Source organism: Peromyscus californicus, unplaced genomic scaffold (assembly GCF_007827085.1).
Source record: "Peromyscus californicus insignis strain IS unplaced genomic scaffold, ASM782708v3 Scaffold_6__1_contigs__length_162567912, whole genome shotgun sequence".
NCBI lineage: Eukaryota > Metazoa > Chordata > Mammalia > Rodentia > Cricetidae > Peromyscus > Peromyscus californicus.
Genome location: NW_026294584.1, coordinates 43,448,496 through 43,474,172, shown reverse-complemented (window position 1 = coordinate 43,474,172; position 25,677 = coordinate 43,448,496). Strand labels below are relative to the sequence as shown.

The window sequence follows — 25,677 nt, the reverse complement described above, 5'->3', positions numbered from 1 at the left end:
AAAGAACAACCTTGTTATCTCTCAGAGAGGTTGTTTTTAGTCACTTTGGACTCAAAGTTTAGCTTCTCTCAAATATGCTTGATTTTGTTGTTGTTGTTTTGTTTTTTTGTTTTTTTTTTGGAGACAGGGTTTCTCTGTGTAGCTTTGGAGCCTGTCCTGGATCTCGTTCTGTAGCCCAAGCTGGCCTCGAACTCACAGAGATCCGCCAGCCTCTGCCTCCCGAGTGCTGGGATTAAAGGTGTGCGCCACCACTGTCTGGCTACCTCAGTGATGTTAAACCCACTTTTTCAAAGTTGGTCCAACAGTTCAATTATCTGAAATTCTTGGAGACTAAATTCCTCCACTTTTGCAGTTGGTTTTTATGCTTGGGGTCTCATTTGCTGGTAATTTGTATGATTTTTGTTGTTTACTTTTCAGTTTTAGCAGAGTTTTGTGTATTCTGGGCAGGCTGTAAGGAAACCTTGTCTCAGACTCTGAAAGAATAAGCCCTTCATAAGTACACTTGTTACTGAGGACTCGTTTGTTAGCTGTGCTACATGCTGGTGGAAAAGAAGTCATTCCTGCTGTAAAAGAACTTAGCTTCTCTTGGGGAGTGCAGACTGACTAGTCCTTAAGTGCAGTAAGGGCCTTAAGTAAGAGGAGGCCCTGATGGCAAGGGACTCCTAGATGGCCGTTCATAAATTTCACAGATAGTTTTAATCAACACAGGAATTACTACAGGGTACCATGGGAAACACAATTTGTATAGCCTGCAGTTCAGAAAGGCTTTTTAACAGTGCTGCTGTTAACTCCGTTCAGAGGACTTCCAAACATTTGGTCTTCCTGATCATTAACCATCTTAGAGAATAACAAGCTTAATTTTACAACCGAAAGAAACAAGACTCTTCCAACTATTCATAATTCTTAGGCCTCTTAAGTTGATAGTGCTTAGTAATATTCTTTTATGTTCTTTTTAATTTCTTTTTTTTTTTTGGTTTTTCGAGACAGGGTTTCTCTGTGTAGCTTTGCGCCTTTCCTGGAACTCACTTGGTAGTCCAGGCTGGCCTCGAACTCACAGAGATCCGCCTGGCTCTGCCTCCCGAGTGCTGGGATTAAAGGCGTGCGCCACCACCGCCCGGCTCTTTTTAATTTCTAACCAGTGAGCTCCAAAGAGAAGATAATGTTGGGGGCCAGGGGAGATGCTACTGGGTTTATCTTCTGACTCCTTGAGTACTGTGGGGGAGTGCTTATCTTCTGACTCCTTGAGTACTGTGGGGGAGTGCTTGTCTTCTGACTCCTTGAGTACTGTGGGGGAGTGCTTATCTTCTGACTCCTTGAGTACTGTGGGGGTGCTTGTCTTCTGACTCCTTGAGTACTGTAGGGGAGTGCTTGTCTTCTGGTTCCTTGAGTACTGTGGGGGAGTGCTTGTCTTCTGACTCCTTGAGTTCTGTAAGGGAGTGCTTGTCTTCTGGTTCCTTGAGTACTGTGGGGGAGTGCTTGTCTTCTGACTCCTTGAGTACTGTAGGGGAGTGCTTGTCTTCTGGTTCCTTGAGTACTGTGGGGGAGTGCTTGTCTTCTGACTCCTTGAGTTCTGTAAGGGAGTGCTTGTCTTCTGGTTCCTTGAGTACTGTGGGGGAGTGCTTGTCTTCTGGTTCCTTGAGTACTGTGGGGGAGTGCTTGTCTTCTGGTTCCTTGAGTTCTGTAAGGGAGTGCTTGTCTTCTGGTTCCTTGAGTACTGTGGGGGAGTGCTTGTCTTCTGGTTCCTTGAGTACTGTGGGGGAGTGCTTGTCTTCTGGTTCCTTGAGTACTGTGGGGGAGTGCTTGTCTTCTGACTCCTTGAGTACTGTGGGGGAGTGCTTGTCTTCTGGTTCCTTGAGTACTGTGGGGGAGTGCTTGTCTTCTGACTCCTTGAGTACTGTAGGGGAGTGCTTGTCTTCTGGTTCCTTGAGTACTGTAGGGGAGTGCTTTTCTTCTGGTTCCTTGAGTATTGTCAGAAGTTGCCTAGTTCCTAGATACCCAGTGTCTCTGAGTTATGCTACATAAAAAGTTACTATAAGAACTCAAACTCTTCCGTTTTTCATTGCAGGGAGCCCAGATTCCACCTCCTCTTCCACCAGCCCTACCTTCTGGAATTACAGTCGTTCTGTGGGGGACTATGCACAAACCTTAAAGAAGTTTCAATATCAGCTGGCCTGTAGGTCTCAGGCCCCATGTGCTAACAAAGATGAAGCTGATCTCAGTTCTAAGCAAGCTGCAGAAGAGGTAAAGGGAAAATAAAAATGATTTCATATATTATGATTTTCAGATTGCTAGAAAATAGTTTATCTCTAGAAAACTTTTTTCCTATGATCTTCACTTTTACTGGTTAGAAATATAAATTATATTCATTTGTGGAATAGTTTTTGTCATTGAAATTTTTAGTTTATGACACATAGTTGACTAAACTGTCCTGCCTAAAATACCTTCCTACGATCATTAGAAAGAAGGTTCTCAACAACTAGGTATTAACTCAGTTGTAGAGTACCTACTTGTGTAGCATGCACAAGGCCCTATGGTTCATCCTTAGCACTGCACCAAATAAAAAATAAAAAGAAATTCTCGGGGCTGGAGAGATGGCTCAGCAGTTAAGAGCACTGACTGCTATTCCAGAGGACCCTGGTTTAGTTCCCAGTACCCACATGGCAGCTCACAACTCTCCGTAACTCCAGTTCCAGAGATCTGACATCCTCAACACAGACATACGTGAGGCAAAACACCAATGCACATAAAATAAAAATAAATAATTAAAAAATTCTCAGTATGCCAGACCATTGCTTTTAAAATACGTACATTTGCCAAGCCGGGCGGTGGTGGCGCACGCCTTTAATCCCAGCACTCGGGAGGCAGAGGCAGGAGGATCTCTGTGAGTTCGAGACCAGCCTGGTCTACAAAGTGAGTTCCAGGAAAGGCGCAAAACTACAGAGAGAAACCCTGTCTCGGAGAAAAAAAAAAAAAAAAAGTACATTTGCCAGTCTGTTCTTCATCCATTTAATATCAGATATGGGCTTTTATATTTTTACTTTGTGCTTGAAAGCAAAACACACAGATGCTCTAACCTACCAGAATAAGGAATTTTCTGGTTTTTCAAAACAGAGTTTCTCTGTGTTGTTTTGGTGCCTGTCCTGGATCTTGCTCTATAGGCCTCGAACTCATAGAGATCTGTCTGGCTCTGCCTCCCACCACCGCCTGGCCAGAATAAGGAACTTTTAAAGACATATTTGTTCATGAACAACAACCATGAGTTTATAATAAGAAAATTACTAACTGCTAATTAAATGAATATTAGTGTATCTGAAGGGCCTTTTTTTTTCTTTTAAACAGGTCTGGGCGAGAGTCACTATGAATAGACAGCTTCTTGACCACATGGATTCATGGACAGCCAAGTTTAGAAATGTAAGTTGTGGACTGGAGTGATGGTTCAGTGGTTAAGAGCACTGGCTACTCTTCCAGAGGACCCAGGTTCAATTCCCATCACCCACATGATGACTCACAACCACCTATAACTCTAGTTCCAGGAGATCTGATGCCCTCTTTTGATCTCCATGGGCACCAAACATGCATACATTCTGGTAGGCATATATACATGCATATGAACACACACATAAAATCAAAATAAATAAATCTTTTTTAAAATTCTTATTAAATTTTTATTATTTAAAACAATTTTTAACTTTAAATAAATTTTTATCATATTCTTCCCCTCCCCCAAGTCCTTCCTGATCCTCTCCCCCTCCTTACCCATATAACTTTAAGTTCTTTCTCAAAAAACAGAAAACCAATACAACAAAACCAAGGAAATAAGATAAAATACCACCCCAAACAAAACACCAACTGTAACCAAATAAAAGCTCACAGACAAACTGTAGAGTCCATTATACATTGGTCGACTACTTTTTTTTTCCTTTCAAACTTTTTTTCTTTTCATTTTTATTTATTTATTTATTTTCTATTATCAGCTTGATACAGTACAAATTCTTATCCTATTAGTGAAATGTTTCACTGAGGCTTGCCCAGTGATTGAGTAAAACCAAAACTTATTATAAGCCACAGTCATCCTAGGGTCCCCTCTGCTATATAGCCTCCCTGGTTCTGTGGGTTGCAGTCTGATTGTTCTTTGCTTTATATCTAGTATCCACTTATGAGTGAGTACATACCATGTTTGTTCTTCTGGGTTTGGGTTACATCACTCAGGATGATATTTTCTAGTTCCATCCATTTTTCTGCAAATTTCATGCTGTCATTGTTTTTCTCTGCTGTGTAGTACTCCATTGTGTATATGTACCACATTTTCTTAATCCATTCTTCAGTTGACGGGCATTTGGGTTGTTTCCAGGTTCTGGCTATTACAAATAGTGCTGCTATGAACATAGTTGAGCATGTATCTTTGTGGCATTGAGCATTCCTTGGGTATATGCCCAAGAGTGGTATGGCTGGGTCTTGAGGTAGATTGATTCCCAATTTTCTGAGAAACCGCCATACTGATTTCCACAGTGGTTGTACAACTTTGCATTCCCACCAACAGTGGAGGAGTGTTCGCTTTGCTCCACATCCTCTCCAACATTGACTATCATTAGTGTTTTTTTTTGTCATAGCCATTCTGACAGGTGTAAGGTGGTGGTATCTCAGAATCGTTTTGATTTGCATTTCTCTGATGATTAAGGATGTTGAGCATTTCTTTAAATGTCTTTCAGCCATTTGAGATTCTCTGTTTAACTCTTTTTTTTTTTTTTTTTTTTTTTTTTTTTTTTGGTTTTTCAAGACAGGGTTTCTCTGTGTAGCTTTGCGCCTTTCCTGGAACTCGCTTTGGAGACCAGGCTGGCCTCGAACTCACAGAGATCCGCCTGGCTCTGCCTCCCGAGTGCTGGGATTAAAGGCGTGCGCCACCACCGCCCGGCTTCTGTTTAACTCTTTAACCCATTTTTTTAGTTGGATTGTTCAGTATTTTGAGTCTAGTTTCTTGAGTTCTTTATATATTTTGGAGATCAGTCCTCTGTCAGATGTGGGGTTGGTGAAGGTCTTTTCCCATTCTGTAGGCTGTCTTTTTGTATTAATGACCATGTCTTTTGCTCTACAAAAGCTTCTCAGTTTCAAGAGGTCCCAGTTATTGATTGTTGTTCTCAGTGTCTGTGCTGCTGGTGTTATATTTAGGAAATGATCTCCTGGGCCAGTGTGTTCAAGAGTACTTCCTACTTTCTCTTCTATCAAGTTTAGTGTAACTGGATTTATGTTGAGGTCTTTGATCCACTTGGACTTGAGTTTTGTGCATGGTAACAAATATGGATCTATTTGTAATCTTTTACATATTGACATCCAGTTATACCAGCACCATTTGTTGAAGATACTTTCTTTTTTCCATTGTATAGTTTGGCTTCTTTGTCAAAAATCAGGTGTTCATATGTGTGTGGATTAATGTCAGGATCTTCAATTCGATTCCATTGGTCTGTATGTCAGTTTTTATGCCAGTACCAAGCTGTTTTTATTACTATAGCTCTATAGTAGAGCTTGAGGTCAAGGATGGTGATGCCTCCAGAGGTTGCTTTATTATATAGGATTCTTTTAGCGATCCTGGGTCTTTTGTTTTTCCATGTTTGGAGTTGTGTACTTTTTTTCCAAGTCTGTGAAGAATTGTGTTGGGATTTTGATGGGGATTGCATTGAATCTGTAGATTGCTTTTGGTAAGATTGCCATTTTTGTTAGGTCCTTTATTTCTTTGTTAAGTTTCAGTCTGGTAGATCTGTCTTTTGGTGAGAGTGGTGTGTTGAAATTTCCCACTACTGATGTGTTGGGTTTGATGTGCGATTTAAACTTTAGTAATGTTTCTTTTATGAATGTGGGTGACTTTGTATTTGGGACATAAATGTTCAGAATCGGGACTTCATCTTGGTGGATTTTTCCTGTGATAAATATGTAATGTCCATCCTGATCTCTTTCGATTGATTTTAGTTTGAAGTCTATTTTTATTAGATATTAGGATATTTACACCAGCTTGCTTCTTAGGTCCATTTGCTTGGAAAGCCTTTTCCCAGCCCTTTACTCTGAGATAGTGTCTGTTTTTGAAGTTAAGGTGTGTTTCTTGTATGCAGCAGAAGGATGGATCCTGTTTTCTTATCTAATGATTGTTAATTCCTGGGTTTTTTTTTGTGGTAGTGTTGCGTTTTCCTTCTTTGGTATTTGTTGATGTGGAATTATCTATTGCCTGAGTTTTCATGGGTGTGTTTAGCTTTTTTAGGTTGGATTTTTCCTTCTAGTGCTTTCTGTAGGGCTGGATTTGTGGATAGGTATTGTTTAAATCTGGTTTTATCATGGAATATTTTGTTTACTCCACCTATGGTAATTGAGAGTTTTGCTGGGTATAATAGTCTGGGTTGGCATCCGTGGTCTCTTAGTGTCTGCATAACATTTGTCCAGGACCTTCTGGCTTTCATCGTCTCTATTGAGAACTCTGGTGTTATTCTGATGGGTCTGCCTTTGTATGTTACTTGGCCTTTTTCCTTTGAGGTTCTTAATATTTTTTCTTTCTTCTGTATGTTTATAGTGTTTTGATTATTATGGGCGAGGGGACTTTTTTTTTGGATCCAGCCTATTCAGTGTTCTGTAAGCTTCTTGTATCTTCATAGGTATTTCTTTCTTTAGGTTAGGAAAGTTTTCTTCTATGATTTTGTTGAATATATTTTCTGTGCCTTTGAGTTGGTATTCTCCTTCTTCTATCCCTGTTATTCTTAGGTTTGGTCTTTTTATGGTATCCCAAATTTCTTGGACGTTTTGTGTTATGACTTTTTTGTCTTTAGTGTTTTCTTTGATGAATCCATTTTCTCTATTGTGTCTTCAACGTCAGAGCTCTGTTCCATCTCTTGCATTCGGTTGGTTATGCTTGCTTCTGTAGTTCCTGTTCATTTAGTCAGAATTTCTATTTCCAGGATTCCCACAGTTTGTGTTTTCTCAATTGAGAAATTATTGTCTCAATTTCAATTTTCAAATCTTGAACTGTTTCCTTCATCTGTTTAATTACTTTTTCTTGGCTTTCTTTGATTTCTTCCAATTTTTTGTTTGTTTTTTCTTCCCTTTCTTTAAGGGAATTTTTTATTTCCTCTTTAAGGGAGTTTTTCATTTCCTCTTTAAGGGCCTCTATCATCTTCTTAAAGTCATTTTTAGGATTGATTTCTTCTGCCTTGGTATGTTCAGGTCTTGCAGGTGTAGAATCACTAGGTTCTGATGTTGTCATATAGGTCTTTATGTTGTTGCCTGTATTTTTGCACTGGCGTCTACTTATCTCTTCCTCTGCTCGGTGCAGGCAGTGTCTGTGTCTGAAGGTGCCTCTCTTGATCTAATTGTTAATCTTGGTCCACTAGGAGTTCTTGGTCAAATCGGTGCTGTTGGGCTCTGTTTTTCTGGAAGCAGCTTAGTCCAATCAGTGTTAGTGGGTTCTGTCTCAGGGACCAGTTGTTCCCAGTTGGTACAGGGTGTGCTTATGGCTCCAGTGGTTGTTAGGTTCATAGGGGTTGGTTTTTGTTTTTTTTGGTTTTTTGGTGGGGGAGCAGGGAAAGGTAGCTGTCTGGTCCCTGGGGCCCCGATGGGTGGGGCCTAGGGGCTAAAGACCTGATCTGCCAGTCTGGAGATGGGGGCTTGCCTGTTTCCAGTCGGTGTAGGGTAGGCTTATGATTCTGGACACACACACACACACACACACACACACTTACTTTAAAAAAAAAAAAAGAAAGGAAAGAAGAAATGTAAGTTGTGTCTTGTGCCAGTTGCTGGACAATATCAGACTATCAGCTGAGGTTATTCATGAGAATGTTAGAATTAACTGTTAAAAATGATGGTGCATGCCTTTAATTCCAGCACTGGAGAGGCAGAGCCAGGGGGATCTCTGAGTTCTGGTCTACAGAGCGAGATCCAGGACAGGCACCAAAACTACACAGAGAAACTCTGTCTTCAAAAAACAAAAACAAAAACAAAAAGTGACAGTCACCTCTGTTAGAATTGACTGTTCAAGGTGCACATAGGGTAGAGAGGAGAGTCACCTCTGTTAGAATTGACTGTTCAAGGTGCACATAGAGGAGTAGAGAGGAGAGTCTCCTCTGTTAGAATTGACTGTTCAAGGTGCACATAGGGTAGAGAGGACAGTCACCTCACAGCATCTGCTTTCTTGGGATTGTATATTCCTTTCCGTGTTTAATCAGTGTAGTTAGAGAAAATAAAGGAACAGCATGTTTTTAAGTTCTTCCCTTTTCCAAATTTTCAATTTTATTTCCCCAAAAGATTTTCTGTCAGTACATTACATACCTAGAATTGTGAGGAGACAAGAAGGCAACCCTGGGAAAACTCTCGTGTGCTGGATGCTACTGAGAGTATTCACGCAGTTTCCTTCCCTCCCTAGACAAGAATCCCCCCACTGTTTACACCGACTCCCCCACACAGGCATGCTCGTTTCTCAGGTTTTCTTCTCCCATTCTCAGAGTGTCTGTGAGTCCCAGGTTCTGTGACAGACTGACTCCCCCTCCATGGCTTGGAAGAATTTTGTTTTATTATTATGCTTTAAGTAAGGTATCAAGAGGGAGAGGTAACTAGCCAGGTATGGTGGCACGTGCATATAATACATTCTAAGGAGACTGAGGCAAGAGTGTGAGAGTTTAAGACTAGCTGGGGCTATATCATGGGCCACTGTTTCAAGAGAAAACAAATATAAGAAAATAAATACATACATACATACATACATACATACATACATACATACATACATACATACAATATTTTGAGTCCAGTCCCATCATTCTCAGTCAGAATTTCTGGGCATGAGGCCTGTATCTCTTTTAACTAGGCAGTTTTGCTAGCACCAAAGAGTAGATAGTGAGTTGTTTGCATGTAATAATGTTAAGAATGAGTAAGTGACAGGATGTCCTTGGAACTGTACATTGTTATACTTCCATTACAAGCCAGACTGAAATGCTAACGTTTACAATGAAAAGACTTGACAGGCTTTCGGAGCTGGAGAGATGGGTTAGCAGCTGTGAGCATGGATGCTCTTGCAGAGGACCTGGGTCTAGTCCCAAGAACCCATGTCAGGCAGCTCACATCACCTGTAGCTGCAGCTGAGGGGCTTCTAGTGCCTCTGGCTTGAGTAAGCCCCTCTACTCACACGAGCGCACGCGCACACACACACACAACTAAAAATAAAATAATATAAAAAAGAAAGAAAGGGGCTTTCAATTTTCAGAGGTTTTATGATTCAAACTTGTTATAAGGAATTGTGAATTTGTATTTCGTCTGGAACATTTTCATCCTTTCATAGTTAAACAAAAGCTTAGGAACAAAAGTAGTGGTCAGGGTCACTGCAGATACAGAGAACAGTAACACACAAACTTACCAGGCGGAGATTCCCTTTGTGCAGCCTTCTCACACCTCCAGATTAGTTTGATACTAGCTGTGGAAAGGGGGATTTGAAATCCCCAATCTTTACAGTATTACCTTTAAATACTGTAATATTTACAAACTGCTTTTAAATATAATAAATGTGTTTGTCTGCAGCTAGTCATGGGCAAGCCTATAATGAGTTAATCAGTTACCCTAGTTTGAAAACTGTTTTACTGATTATAAACCAGTATAAGTGGTATGGTAATATGTGAGTAATTACCTCTAGAAATGTAGACTGACGGTCATGTTTCCTTTCAGTCAAGAATAGCAATCAGAAAGTATTTTGTTTTGGAGACAGGTCTTATAATGTAGCTCTGGCTGATGTGGTACTTGATATATATATGCCAGCTGGTCTCAAACTTCTAACAATCCTCCTGCCTGACCTCCCAAGTACTCAGATTACAGGCATGAGTCACTGTGTCCATCTTAAAAACAGAAATTTAGAAAAAAAATTGATAATCTAGTTGAAAGTTTCACATTTTCTGAAATGAAAAGCGTATATGACTTAAGAACATGGCTTGATTTGTGCGTGGGAGCATACCTGCGCTCTCAGCACCTCCGTGGTTTATGATTCTGTTAGTCAAGTGGAAGACAAAAGGTTGCCTGAAAAAGGAAAAGGTAATGATTTAAGAACACTTTGGAATGGTAACTACAGAAGCTATTCTTCATTCCTTCCTAGTGGATCAGTGAGACAATATTAGTGCCACTTGTGCAAGAGATCGAGTCTGTCAGCACTCAGATGAGACGGATGGGCTGTCCTGAGCTACAGATAGGAGGTATGTGAAGCAGAACTCTGTCTGGGGTTTACTCCAGGAAATGAGTTCAGTGGAAAACGGCTTCTTGTAATGGGCTGTGGAACATCTTCCGTTGTCTTCAGGTGAGGAAGGAAACATTTGTAATTGTTTTTTAAATGTAGCAGCTTTATTTGAGGTATGCTTACCTTCTGTACCATTTGCCTATTGAAAGTGGACAGTCCATAGGTTTGGCTTGAACCCTCCATCACCCCAGCTAATTTTATACTGTCTCATCACCCCACACCATTCAGCAGTCCCTCTCCTTTCCACACACTCCCTCGGCCGTGTACAAGCGCCAGCCTGTTCCTGTCTCTGCAGACAGGCCTGTCGGGATAGTTTGTGTTAGTGGTGCCACTCAGTGTGTGGTCCTTTGTGACTGATGTCTTTCACGGGAAATAATGTTTTTAAGTTTCACCCAGGTACTTTATTTCTTTGTATGCCCAACTAATACTCAAAATGCATTTTTTACAATATTACCCATTCTGGCCTGGAAAGATGACTCAGTATTAAGAGCACATAGTGCTCTGACAGAGGACCTGAGTTCAGTTTCCAGTACCCGCCAACCAACTGTAACTCCAGCTCCAAGAGATCTGACACCTCTGGTTCCCATGGGCACCTGCACTCTTTATACACAGACACACAGAAATAGGCATGGTTAAAAATCATTGAAAAATAAGGGGCCAGAAAGATGCTCTTGTGCTCTTCCAGAGGACCAGGCTCAATTCCTATCACCTCTATGGCAGCTCACAACCAAATGTAACTCCAGTTCCTGGGGATCTGCCATCCTCTTCAGCCTTAGATGGCATCCAAGTATATATGTGGTACACAGATATACATGTAGGCAAGACATCTTTAAATTATAAAGTAAATCTTTTAAGAAAGATTAATTCTTGCTCTCCTTTATTCTTTCAACAAATCCTGAGTACCTACAATGTGCCGGGTCCTGTTTTAGGCATTGGGATGGCGTAGCACTATAAAACAATGACTGAAGCCCCTGCCTTTGTTGGGCTCTTTCTAATAGATGAGACAGACTGGTAGGAGAAAATAATTAGTGCTTGGACAGAAACACAGCATAGGAGTAGTTACTCATCTTTGTGCTGAGAAGAGGGTGAAATGTGAGCTAGAGTGTGAGGAAGACATCACCTACTTGTGTGAAACCTTGACGGCGTTAAGGAGCCAGCTATTTGAAAACAGGTGAGGGAAAACTTTGAAGTTCACCGCAAGTCTCTGTGGTGAGGAATTTGTGTTCTTTGTGTTTTAACAGAGGCAAGTGTTACCAGCTTGAAGCAAGCTGCCCTGGTCAAAGCTCCTCTCATCCCAACTCTGAATGCAATTGTGCAGTATTTAGACCTAACACCAAATCAGGAGTACTTGTTTGAAAGAATCAAAGGTAACTTGATTTGAAGAGGAAAAATTAAAAGCTCTTTTGCAATATTAGGATTTTTTAAATGAAAGATAACAAGGAAAAACATATTTTGAAAAAGTAAAAATGTAATTATGGTCTTCTATTTTATAAGTATATATTTAAGCACGGGTTAATTAAAGCTTATACTTGAACACCTTTTCAGTCACCTATTTAGCACACTAAGAAGTGTCAGAGGACTGTCCCTGAATATTTTAATTATTTTTATTCTGTGTAAGAAACGTAAATATGAGTTAAGAGGCTGCACTCATCTTGTACTCACACTACCGAGGACTGGGTGCCACTGTGATTTTCTTTGTAATATTGGTATGCGAATCTCCTTCTTGTAATTTTTGTGATTTCTATTTAATTCATGGTTTCTGTTATGTGCTTAGGATTGGGGGCAATGGGATCTGAGGAAATTGACCTGGAATCAGGAAGATCAACCTCCCAAGCCTGCCCGTATACTCTCTTCATTATACCTCTCTACTTAGAGAACAATTTATAAAGTTAGAGTTACTTTTCATTTGGACAGACTGTAAAATGTTCCTTTGTTAAAGCAAGTTTTAAAAATGGTATTTCAGTATTCAAATTTTTCAGATATTTTAACTGGAAAGTGTTAGAGTCCTCTGCCTTAACCCATGCTTGGATTCAGACTTAGGAATAAGCATTTTTTCATGACTTTCTAGAAACTTAGCACATACGGAGAATTTTACGTGTACATGGAACACTACATGGAACTCCATGATAGAGAACGTATCTGATTGCCTACTCAATGCCCAGCACCTCAAACAAACAAACAAAAACCCTCACACAGCCTTCTTCTAAACATCAGCCAGTTCAGACATCTCTGCTCAGGCCACCTGCCCTGTATTCCTTTCTCACTTCTGTTTGATTGAGGAAGTCCTAGGTTTGCTGTCAGACAGGGCCGTCCATTTGTAAAGCTCCTCAATGGATGGTCTTTCAGTTGTCCGTTCATCTGTAATGTTTCCTTTTTTAATGACTTACTGTTATTTCATGTGCAATGCTGTTTTGCCTGCATGGATGTTATAAGGGTATCGGATTCCCTGGAACTGAAGCTACAGACAGTTGTGAGGTGCCATGTGGGTGCTGGGAATTGAACCCAGGTCCTCTGGAAGAGTAGCCGGTGTTCTTAACCACTGAACTATCTCTGTAGCCCCCATAATGTTTCCTTAATGTATCTCTAAAACATAAAGCATTATACAATGCTACCATACTATTAGCACATATTAGCTATCATACCTCACATTTGTAATATTTCCCTTATTTTATGAAACATCCGGTATATGTTTAAATATCCTACCATCTCATGAAATATATAATCCTGTTTTAAATACTGTTTGTTTGAAGCAGGGTTCAAATACTATCATGTATTATGATAAATTAATCTCTTTCTTTTAAGTTGTAGTTTTCCTGTCCATCCTTTTTTTTTTTTTTTTAATCTTTACACGGTATTTGTTGAAAGACATAGATTGTTGTCTTATAGAGCTGGGTTTTGTGAATATATCCATGGTATAGTTTATAGAACCTCTGTTCTCTATATTTCCTATAGATTCAGATTCAGATATTTTGATAGTGTTGGCTTTGTTGATAGTATTTGTACATATAAATTGAAAATATGTGTATGAGGTATCATCAAAATACAAAAAAATTGAATGCCTTATTTTGTTTGTTTTTTGGTTTTTTGTTTGTTTTTTTGGTTTTTCATTTGTTTTTTTGGTTTTTTGAGACAGAGTTTTTCTGTGTAACAGTTGTGGCTGTTCTGGAACTCACTCTGTAGACTAGATTAGCCTTGAATTCACAGAGATCCACCTGCCTCTGACCCCCGTGTGCTAGGATTAAGGGTGTGCACCACCACCTCCAGGCTATAATGAAAGTCATGCCACTTAGAGTGAACAGAGAGGTGTTTTCCCATATTTGACTCTCCCTCCATGTGTATACATACACACAATTTTTGAGATTACATTGTAGACATCATTACTTTTCTGTAGCTGGAATATTTCTCCGGTCTCACCTGGCCCCAAGGTCCCACAGCCGCTTATAAAATAATCATGCAGAGGCTTAATATTAATTACAATTGCATGGCCTATGGAAGGCTTCTTGCTAGCCAGCTCTTATAACTTGACCCATCTCTATTAATCTATAAGTTGCCACATGGCCGTGGCTTACCGGTAATTTCACATCTTGCTTCTTCTGGTGGTGCTGGCTCTCGCCCCCCTGCCTTTCTTCCTGTCTCTCTCTTCAGTTTCCTGCCTAGCTATAGCCTGACTTGTCATAGGCTAAACGGCTTTATTTATCAACCAATCAGAGCAACACACTCACAGCGTACAAAGACATCCCACAGCGCTTTTCAGCATATGTTTTGCTAAGAACATGGTTTACATACCCACAATGCAGTTCTCCACACATTAAAGAATTCTGTTAGCAGCCCATATAAGACATTCTAACTGTGCAGTCATATTTCAGAATTACCTGAGTCTTTGTAGCGATGTTAACTTTTATATCTTATGTTCCTTTTGGGGAATATTCTGGTAACTTTTTACAACAGTGTGCTTTACTCCTGTAATATTCTAGCTTTCCTTTCTCTCTTTGGTTTGTTTTTCTTTTTTTGAATATGTCTCAGCGTTTTAATTTTCACTTTCTTTGCACAGAACTTTCTCAGGGAGGCTGTATGAGCTCGTTCCGCTGGAACAGAGGTGGAGACTTCAAAGGGCGCAAGTGGGATACAGACCTGCCCACTGATGCTGCTGTACGGCTGTCTTTATTGTTCGGTTCCCATGCTTTTATTGTCCTTACAAAGTATTAGAAAGGATTTGGGAACTAAGGAAAATCATCATCAGAGTACCCTCAGCCTCTTGCCCAGCCACTGCGAAGACTGTCTGCTCCGTCAAGTGGTGCTGCTGCTGGTTCAGGTCCCTGAGGATGGCTGAGGGACACTTGTGCCGCTGATGTGTTCTGCTCCCTTTTCACTTTTGTGACATTGAAGCACTTCACATTATTAGGTGTCATCATTTAACTATTGATAAAGTGATGATGGGAAAGAATTTGTTTTTCTGTGTTACATAATGTAGCAAAGAATATTATGACACATTCTTTCTTATGTGGGATTATTATTTTAGGAAAGATTGCTACTATCATATTTAGCAAATCAAAGGGCTTTAAAGTTTATGTTTTTCAAAACTGTGGATTTTTTTGAATTAACTATTTACATGAAAATTAATTTTTGATGTTGATATTCAAATTGAGAATTGAATGTATGCAGATTTCCTTGGTTTGCTGGCGGCTGCATGACTGCAAATTCTCTACTTAAAATAAGGAGTCAGGTCAAGTGTAGGCCTGTTATCCCTACTACTTAAAAAGCTGAGGCAGAAAGATGGCAAGTTCCCTTCCAGGCCTGCTTAAGCTGCTACAGAGTGAGTTCAAGGCTAACCTGAATAACTTAATGAGACCTTGTATCAAAATAAAAAAGGGCTAAGTGTATAGATCTGTGACAGAACATGTGCCTCGTGTGTTTGAGACTCTGGGTACAGTCTCCAAATACATGCGCTCACACACAGACACACACACACACACACACACGCACACATGCATGCACACAAGGGTGAGGGAGAAACTCAAAGAGGGAGGAGGAATGTTCTGCTTCCTTGAATTGCTATAAAAAAACAAAAATGAAGATGAAGTAAGTTTGGTGTTTAAATCGTTACCCTGCATATACCACACCCACCCCTCACGTTGGAGCTTTTAATCCTTTCCTTTTAAAATTTGGAAGGGAAAACTTTCCATTAAAAGATTAAGTTGATATGATGGAAAATATATTTTTTCAATTTTGTGTGAAATTTTCTAGGGGGGGTGCTGGAGATCTCAGCCAGGGCAGGTGCTCTACCCACTAGGCTACGTACCAGCCCTGGAGTGGATTGTTTGAACTATAAGCTTAGCCTTACTTATCAGCACACTAAATTCTTTTGTGATTTAAGTAAATTTCTTTTCTTTATAAAAAGTAATTTTTAGCTGGGCATCGGTGGCACACGCCTTTAATCCCAGCACTTGGGAGGCAGAGACAGTCAGATCTCTATGAGTTTGAGGCCAGCCTGGTCTACAGATTGAATTCCAGGACAACCAGAGCTACACAGAGAAACCCTGTCTCAAAAAGAAAAACAAAGAAAAAAGTTATTTTTATCTGTACAGATATTTCTATCTGTACATGGATCTGTACTAGGTTGCCATTCTAACTTTGCACAGCTGTTGTCTCCTCAGATCATCATGCATGTGTTTTGCACCTACCTTGACTCCAGACTACCTCCACACCCTAAGTACCCCGATGGGAAAACATTCACTTCTCAACACTTCGTTCAGACACCAAATAAACCAGGTACTACCTCCTAAAAAGAACTCGGTGAGATTTTCCCCTGAAATTCCTTTATGGTTTGTGTTGGGTTTTTTGTTTTGGTTGGTTGGTTTGGTTTTTTGTGGGGAGGGGTTGTGTTGTTTTTGTTTTTGGGGGTTGTTTTTGGTTTTTTTGCTTGGTTGGTTTTGGTTTTTTGAGACAGGCTTTCTCTGTGTAGCCTTGGCTGTCCTGGAACTCACTCTATAGACCAGGCTGGCCTCGAACTCACAAAGATCTGCCTGCCTCTGTCTCCTGATTGCTGGGATTAAAGGCGTGCCACACCGCTGCTGGCCATGGTTTAGTTTTTTAACATGCCATATTTTCTTTACAGATGTCACGAATGAAAATGTGTTTTGTATTTACCAGAGTGCAGTCAACCCTCCACATTATGAGCTAATCTATCAGCGTCATGTTTACAACCTTCCAAAGGTATTTCTTTTCAGTTCTAGGGATTGAACTCAGGACTCCCGTATACTGGGCAGGCGTTCTACCACGGAACTGCGTCCCTAACCCTAAAGACCTTGCTGCTAGGGGATGTCATGATGGCATTTTGATAACATTTTAAAAATGGAATCTGTTTATTTTTGAGTCAGGGTCTCACTTTGTAACCCGGGCTGGCCTAAAGTTTTCAGTAATCTTAACACTAGCTTCTCAAGTGCTGTGCCTGTGTGTGTGAGACAGAACACGGTTTGGTTTTGTGTTCTGTGTACCGTGAACACAACAGGTTTTAACTTGGGAGTGTGAAGAAAACCACTCATTGAGAAGCCGCCGCCGCCGCTGTTGCCTCTTGTCAGGTCACCTCCCGAATGCTTCCTGTGGGGCCTTCTGCTCTCTTTTGTGTTTGGTATGAAACAGGGTCTCACTAGCTCTGGTTGTCCTAGAACTTGCTCTGTAGACCAGGCTGGCCTCAAATTCACAGAGATCCTCCTGCTTCTGCCTCCTGAGTGCTGGGATTAGAGATGTACACCATTTTCTCAGCTCTTTCTGGTTTTGTTTTTTGTTTTTGGGGGGTCTAGGTGTTTTTTGTTTGTTTTGTGGTTTTTCAAGGCTGTTTGTCTCTGTAACAGTCCTGTCTGTCCTGAAACTTGCTTTGTAGACCAGGCTGGCCTCAGACCTTTCTATTTTTTTTTTTTTTAATCAGCATCTTTATATTGACTGCAATTTCTTTTTGTTGATTTTTAGTTTGGATTGGGGCGGGGGAAGGCTCTCAAAATGTAGCCCAGGCTGGCTTCTAATGCTCAGTCCTGCCTGCCTCAGTTTCCCTTAGACTCGCATTTCAGGCAGGCTCCTCCACACACAGCTGTTGGCAATCATTACACAGTGAGATCTCCATCGGATCCTAGCAGACATAGTAATCTCACTTCTTTCTGGCTTATTGGTTTTCCTGGGGTAAATGCGTAAGTATTGTGAGCCTTGGAGATTGCTGTCACTACCCATGCCCACCCTTTGTTTATGTATGAAAGAAAACCACTACCTTGTAAATTCAGGTATCCTCAGATTCCCGAGCAAACACCCAAAGTCAAGGGAAATTTGATCTAGCAATAGAGGGATTTTGTAGCCCAACACTTACATATAATAGTTGGATTTCAGCCGGGCAGTGGTGTGCACGCCTTTAATCCTAGCACTTGGGAGGCAGAGCCAGGAGGATCTCTGTGAGTTCAAGGCCAGCCTGGTCTACAGAGTGAGATCCAGGACAGCCAGGGCTACACAGAGAAACCCTGTCTCAGGAAAAAAAAAAAAAAAAAAAGTTGGATTTCAGAGCCAGCAAAACATTGCCTAACTGTCCCTTAGCAGTAAAATCATTTAGCATGGTCTTTACATACTGAAAGCATACTGCAGTGTATTCTGAAGTATAACTAAGAGCTATGTGAGTCCGACCGCTCTGTTACTGTGCTCACTGGGATGGAACATGTTTTACGTGTCGTGTGTGTCAACATCAGAAATGCTTTCTTTCTTCCACACTTCACCACATTGGTTCTGCATGTGTGAGACCCCCACCCCACCCCACCCAGTCTGTCAACTTTCTGTTCATAGTTCAAGTCTGTTTTACATTTTTGCAGTTCAGAAGCCATTTCCTGCCTCTGCAGTCAAGGTTGGAGGCTTCTCTGTCCTCTGGCATGCTGCTCCCCATCGCCCTCCTCCCACCTGTTCCTCGGCCTGCACTGCCAGGCCTTTCCTGCTCAGAGTCAGCTCTGTGTTCTGGATCCTTTCCGTCTCGCCGCAGTAGTGTTGTGTAGTGAACGGATACAACTCTGAGTTATGGAAAATTCTGAACCAGTGGATACAAACTGTAAGATCTGCATTTGCCTACATGACTGAAACTCTTTAGTTTCAATCTTACTGTTTTTGTCTTGATTCTAGGGCAGAAATAACATGTTTCATACATTGTTGATGTTCCTGTACATCATAAAGACCAAAGAGTCGGGGATGCTTGGGTAGGTATTTATGATTTGAAAGTTAAGTACTTAATTTAGTTAGAGTTTCTTTCTGTGTTAAGATTCTGCAGGAGGCAGCACATACACCAGAAGACGCGTGGACAGAATTCTCAACCAGTGTCTAGTCCACTAAGGCTTCAGAACTTCCCGTCTCCCTGTTGGTAAAGTCAGTTGGACGCCGTCCAGTTGGCTTTACTGTTGTATCCCCTGGGGAACATCTCTGAAATAGATAAAAATCAGACTCTTGCCACTTGAAGATATAAAAGCAGAAACTTGGAATCTGCTTTCCAAGCTATTCCATTTTAGACACAAAGCATTCCGCAAAAATCTGTATACTTCCAAAGGGCCTACTCTGTACCCACTCCAAAATATTGCTAATTGGGATGAAAAATAGTCTGTCGAAGTTGTTTATGAATTCAGTAATGAGCTCACATTATTTACAAATTCAAAATTACTGTATTGTCATGTTGATGATTCAGTGCTTTAGTATTTCAAATACTGTTTGAAATAAGTGGACCACTCCCATGGCTGAGGAAATCTGGTAATATATGATTTGGGAGTCTGAAAACTTAGCTTCTGGGGTCCAGCTGTCATAACAAGGACCGAAAATTAATGAAATGTCAAGGGAAATGCTTGGTTCACATGACATCTGTGGCTGGTTCCACTCTGGTGGGCATGCCTCTGTGAAAAAGGTTGTGTTTAAATGTGCTGTTCATAATTTAGAAATTAGACATGTTCCAGAACGTGCTGCCAGCACCGCAGCCATGGGCACGTGTGCCACTGAATACTCAGAGCATGACTTGTCTGAACTGAGACACCCTAGAAGGCAAAATGAGTATCAGACTTCACTGAAAGAAGCAGTTATCTGCTTCCATGAGTTCTGTGCTGTTCACATCCTGAGCGCTGCTTTGAATGTGGCTGTGTAGGAGTCTGCTGGGAATGTGGAGACAGGGTGACATGGCGGCATGCTTACCTCTTATGGAATGCACTGCCTTAATGCAAGCAAAGCTCTGTCCCAAATGTATTGATGACATGTCAAAGATTAAAGCAGATGTGAGTAGAAACTCTAAACGTTTCTCTGTCTGTTTGGTGAGGAGAGCATAGACCCCAAGGTACATGTATGGAGGTCAGAGGACTACTTGGAGGAGTCAGTTCACCCCACCACATGGGTCCCAGGGATTAAGTTCAGGCCATCAGGCTCGGCAGCAGGCACCTTACCCACTGAGCCCTCACCAGCCCTTCAGTCACTTCTTGCATCATATTTTTGAATATAAGAAAGATTCAATAGAAAAATCATTGTGTAAAGCATCTAAACTAAGAAGGTTTTTCATTATTTTTCAATTGCAGAAATAATGCATGCTCAGTATAGAAATCCTGAAATGGCATAACAGTGCACACCAGAAAATGAAAATAACTTTCAACTCAGCCTCTCCATTCCTCTCTCACAAGGTGCCCAGTGTCAGGGTTTCAATATCCAGACTAATTTGAAAATGAGCTTGTATCTTTCACTTGTTTAAAAATGAATTACACCCAAACTTATGCTGTTTGAGCTGACTTTTAATTTTATGATGTGTCTTAGGCATTTGTCAGTATCACTAAGCACATATTTTTTTCTAAAATTTCTAGTAAGGCTTCATTATAAATATATGTATGCATATATAGACTGGAATATGAAATTTGCAACAAGTGTTATTGTTAATATACAGAAATCACTGTTGAAACTGGGCGTGGTTCAGTGGTTAAGAGCCTGGGTGCCCTTGCGGAGGTCCCTGGTTAAATTCCCAGCACCTCCATGGTGGCTCACAGTTGTTTAACTCCAGTTCCAGGGGATCTGACACCCTGTTCTGGCCTCCACAGGCACTAGGTATGCACACAGTACACATACACACACAGTACACATACACATGTGCAGACACAACACTCAGACACAGAAAAAATTAAAGTTTAAATACCAAAAAAAAAAAAAAAAAAAGGTTTTTTACTTAGTGTGTCTGAAAGGCTGGAGTTTTGTTTGTTTGAGACAGGTTGCTCTATGTAACCCTGGCTTTCCTGGCCTTGAACTCAGAGATCCATCTGCCTCTGCCTCCATAGCATTTGGATCAAAGGTGTGCACTGCCATGCCTGGCTCCTGAAAGGCTGTTTTCATGCTACAATGAATTTAGTGTAAAATATTTTAAATACTTAGTGAGTTTTTAGCTTTTGAGGACTTAGGTTGTTGGGTCAGTTTTGACAGTGCTGAGCAGTGGAGCCAGGGCTTCATTCATGCTGAGTATTCTCCTGAGCTGTATCCCCAGCCTGGACTTCTAATGTTTTAGAAGAATTCCTTTTGAGTCTGTGTCTCATATGTCACACACTGTCCTGGAATTCCCAAACTTCCTGCTTCCAACTCCAGAGTTCTTAGTAAGGTGAGCACCACCGTGCCCAGCTTCCCAATCTGGACTTTACACTGGTGTGTGTGTGTGTGTGTGTGTGTGTGTGTGTGTGTGTGTGTGTATGTGTATACACTCATGCACCCTTGAGCACACTCACAGATGCCAGAGGACATTGGGTGTGTCTTCTATTGCTTTCTGAAATTTTTCTTTTCCCCTAAATGTCCATATTGATATTTTGATGTAATAATTGATTGGTTTTGATAACATAAAACTCAAGAACTTCACTGGGTGGGGGTGGCGCACGCCTTTGATCTCAGCGCTTAGGAGACAGAGGCAGGCGGATCTCTGTGAGTTCAAGATCAGCCTAGTCTATAGAGTGAGTTCCAGGACAGCCAGGGCTACACAAAAAAACCTCAAGAACTTTATTGAGCAGTAATTTAAGGCCCAAAAGAATTCCTATAAGTTTAAAAATGCTTAGTTCCCATTGTTATTTCTGTGTGCTGGGTATTGAACCCAAAGTAGGCAATTTCTCTACCACTCAGCCCCTAAATTTTTATTTATTTTTTTATTTTTCATTTTTTTTGTTTTTTTGAGAAAGGGTTTCCCTGTGTAGTTTTGGTGCCTGTCCTGGATCTCACTCTGCAGACCAGGCTGACCTCGAACTCACAGAGATCTGCCTGGCTCTGCCTCCTGAGTGCTGGGATTAAAGGTGTGCGCCACCACTGCCTGGCTAAATTTTTAATTTTTTTTACTTCTTGTTTGTTTACATGTGTATGTATGTGTGTTATGTGTGCATGTGTCTGTGTGTGTTCACATATATGTATGTGGGTATGTGTAGAGACTAGAAGTTGATGTTGTGTGTCTTCCTCCATTATTCTAAACAGTGTATTAGGGTTTCACCACTTGAACCTAGAGCTCAGCAATTTGACTGGGCTAACTAACCAGCTTGCCCAGGTTTTGCCCTGTCCACACTGGAATTACAGAGAGGCTGCCCTGCCCAATTGGCATTTACGGTAATGCTGAGGATCTGAACTCTGGTCTTCATGATTACAGAAAGGGCTTTACCCACTGAACCATCTCTTCATCCTCCCTTGTATTTTTTTAACCAAGGAAGAAAAAAAAAACTTTAAAAGTATTAATATTTTTCAGCTGTCTTAGAAATTAAAATCTCGGCCGGGCGGTGGTGGCGCACGCCTTTAATCCCAGCACTCGGGAGGCAGAGCCAGGTGGATCTCTGTGAGTTCGAGGCCAGCCTGGGCTACCAAGCGAGTCCCAGGAAAGGCGCAAAGCTACACAGAGAAACCCTGTCTCGAAAAACGGAAAAAAAAAAAAAAAAAAGAAATTAAAATCTCTTGCTGCTTTTCCAGAGAACCCGAGTTCAGTTCCCAGAACCCACACAGCAGTTCACAATGCTTCAGGGGATCTAACACCCTACCCACCTCCCCAAGGACTAGTAAACATGGTGTATATACACACAAAAATAAAACAATAAACCTTTAAAAGTGCTTTTAAAAACTAGCAGATAGTTGAGGCCAGGTGTGGTGGAATATACCTGTAATCCCAGCATTGGAGGCTGAGGCAGGAGGCAGGAGAAATGTGATTTTTTTTTTTTTTTTTTTTTTTAAGATTTATTTATTGTGTATACAATGTTCTGCCTGCATGTATCCCTGCAGGCCAGAAGAGGGCACCAGATCTCATTACAGATGGTTGTGAGCCACCATGTGGTTGCTGGGAATTGAACTCAGGACCTCTAGAAGAGCAGTCGGTGCTCTTAACCTCTGAGCCATCTCTCCAGTCCTTTTTTTTTTTTTTTTTTTTTTTTTTTTTTTTTGAATACAGGGTTTCTCTGTGTAGCCCTGGCTGTCCTAGAACTTGCTCTGTAGCCCAGGCTGGCCTCAAACTCACTGAGATCCACCCATCTCTGCCTCGCATGTGCTGGGATTAAAGGTGTGTGCCACTACCACCTAGCTGAGGATTGTGAATTTAAGCTGTATAGTGAGTTCCAGGCCAACACAAGCTACACAGTTAAGACTCTGTCTTTAAAAAAACCAAAAACTACCATCCTATAATTTAGAGTATGAATGACTTCAGTAAAGCCTGGGGCAGAAAGTTGATGACTAAAATGAACAGTTCCTGTTTCCCAAAGACAACCACTTCAAGTTTTTGAAACCACACGTCATAGTTGTGACTAACAGAAGTAGTGCAACCCTCCAGCGCTTCAGGTTGGCCACAGCAGGTTTCGGACTTGGATTTTTGTTTGGTTTGTTTGTTTTGTTTTGTTTTTTTTCAAGACAGGGTTTCTCTGTGTAGTTTTGGTGCCTGTCCTGGATCTTACTCTGTAGCCCAGGCTGTCCTCGAACTCACAGAGATCCACCTGGCTCTGCCTCCCGAGTGCTGGGATTAAAGGCATGTATGTGCCACCACCTCCCAACTGAAAAATTAATTTTCAGCACCCTATAAACCTCTTTTTTCTAAACCTAGCTTTTAAACACAGTTACTAGAGCTCACCTGCTGGGCTGTGACAGCTCTGCTGTCACCAGTTAAAGAGATGTCCCTCCTGTTGTTGACTTTATTAGGATCAGACCTTGGTACTCAGGCGAGCAATTCTGCTAAAACTGTTTTTTCTTTCTTTGTAGGAGAGTTAATCTTGGGCTCTCTGGTGTGAATATTTTATGGATTTTTGGAGAGTAGTTCATCATTTAATCCCAAACATTTGGATTTTGGCTCTAATTGGCCTGGAAGAAGTTGAAGCTAAGCATCTCCAAGGAAGCACCTCTTCTGAAATAGGATGTGTGCTTTGCAGACTTGTTAGATGTAACAAGAACAAGCTATTAGGAATCTTCTTCTGACATAACAACGCCCGTGTCTTCTACCCCACGAAACGTTGACTCCATTGGATGACTCTAGAACTGCAGCCCCGGGGTGTGAACTAGTGCAGTCCCCTTGACTTGGTGAGGCCAGGACTCCTCTCCACTGTAACCCCAGTGAGAACCAACCCTGAACAAACTGTTATTTCCTTGTTGTGTGGGAGTGTGAGTACTCACAGTGAACCTTGCTAGTTTTCTTTGTTGTGTCTCTAGATTTCCCCAGTGTTCTACAAGTCAGCCGAAAGCTGAAATGAAATTAATTTCTCAGTGATGTAGTAATTAATCCTGCTGAGCCCTTTTCCCCAGCCCCCATTGGTTTTTTTAATATTAAAAGAGATTTGATAATATTGGCATCTTGAAAGGTCACACTTGCATTAAATTTAGCTGATAAAATTAAACTTTGGGTTTTAGTTAAATGTCTAAGGACGTCAAGAAAACTGTTACTACTTCGGTTAGCACCTCTTTCTTGCCCATTGGGGCAAGAGGGCACGCATGTGTGTAGGCGTCTGTCTGTGTGTTTGTGTCTGTCTGACTGCCTGACTCTGTGTGTGTGTGTGTGTGTGTGTGTCTGTGTCTGTGTCTGTGTCTGTCTGTCTCTGTGTGTCTGTGTGCTGGGGCATGAACCTGGGTCCATTCTACCACTCCCTTCTTTAAGATCCCAGTATTGGCCTTCCCATTTCTGGTTTTCAGGTGGAGGATAGAGGATTGCCTCTCCATCTTTTCTTCCTATATGTAGATGAAGTAATTAGTGGTCACACGTGTCTTTAAAGATGGCTTCCATCACCTGTGTTTAAACAGGTGACGGGTGCATCCCATTTTGTGTAGTTTGGATTTTTTTTAAAAGTCAGAGGGTTGACCTGAGCTTAAAAGGTGATGCCGTTGCTCTTGGCCTCATGGCCCAGGGCCGCCTCTCCATCGGCGTCTCCTCTCTCGCCCTCCCTCCCTCCCCTCCCCTCTCACGGTCTGCTTTAGTCTGCTGGCCATGTTCAGCCTGGACTCTTCACTCTGCCAGCCTTCTCCCTTATATCTAAAATTTTCTCCATACTTTAAAAAAGAAAGAAAGAGGGGTTGGGGATTTAGCTCAGTGGTAGAGTGCTTGCGTAGCACTCAGCTCCGAATAAACAAACAAAAAGAAAGAAAGAAAGAAAGAAAGAAAGAAAGAAAGAAAGAAAGAAAGAAAGAAAGAAGAAAGGAGCTGTCACCTCGCTGCGCTCGATAAGTGTTAACACCCCATGAAAGAAAATAATCACTGAACTCACTGAACATAAGGACATATTACAATGTAAATCTGTGATTTTGAGAGAGATTGAAGGTACCATGGAATCAGCTGCTGTACTATAAAGGATACGACTGCGTAGACGGTACTAAAATCTCCAGAGAATTTTAACAGTGCATAAAACACCACCAACCTTTGATTTTATTGTGACCATCAAAAAATACAATATAGTAAATATATGTAAAAATACTTGACTGTGGAAAGGAAAAGTTGTCTACATACTTAGTGTGGGTTGCTGTAGAGTTCTTCCAGCAACTTCTTTACAAGTGTTGGATTGCGCTGTACTTAATAATACCTTTATTTAAACAGAGTCCGTAAAGACATGGTGAGATAGGCCAGGAACCTCAGCTGCTCATGAGGATGAGGTGAGAGGATCATTAGTTCAAGACCAAACTAGGCTAGTAATAATCTTGCATAAATGTAAAACAATAAAAGAATAATAATAATCTGCACTGATGAAATAGTTTGAATTTCTTATACAGAAAATGTGCTGCAAATACAGCATCATTTTTTGTTCTGTTTTGGGTTTTTGTTTTTATTACTAGGAATTGAACCCAGGGTACATCTAACATTGTACCACTGAGCTGCATCCCAAGCCTCCAATCTAGCAATTTCTTGTATTAAAGTGAGTCAATATCTACTAATACCGCAAATCAAATGTCACCCTAGGACGTGTATCACGTGTTCCTTTTCA

At 41.1% G+C, this 25,677-nt stretch overlaps 1 protein-coding gene across 3 annotated transcripts in view; it reads left to right on the top strand.

Moving 5' to 3' along the window:
- Nucleotides 1-25,435, top strand: part of Tmem209 (transmembrane protein 209) — a 35,836-nt gene extending 10,401 nt beyond the window's left edge. For 2 of the 3 annotated variants that reach the window (XM_052719823.1, XM_052719822.1), the window contains exons 7-15: nt 2,066-2,241; nt 3,340-3,411; nt 10,112-10,208; nt 11,491-11,616; nt 14,301-14,398; nt 15,904-16,018; nt 16,365-16,462; nt 18,395-18,468; nt 23,477-25,435. In XM_052719823.1, coding sequence (XP_052575783.1) covers nt 2,066-2,241; nt 3,340-3,411; nt 10,112-10,208; nt 11,491-11,616; nt 14,301-14,398; nt 15,904-16,018; nt 16,365-16,462; nt 18,395-18,468; nt 23,477-23,531 — 911 coding nt within the window. In that variant the 3' untranslated portion in view covers nt 23,532-25,435. The remainder of the gene's footprint in view (nt 1-2,065; nt 2,242-3,339; nt 3,412-10,111; nt 10,209-11,490; nt 11,617-14,300; nt 14,399-15,903; nt 16,019-16,364; nt 16,463-18,394; nt 18,469-23,476) is intronic. The other variant, XM_052719824.1, reaches the window with a different exon arrangement.
- The last annotated feature ends 242 nt before the right edge of the window (nt 25,436-25,677 follow it).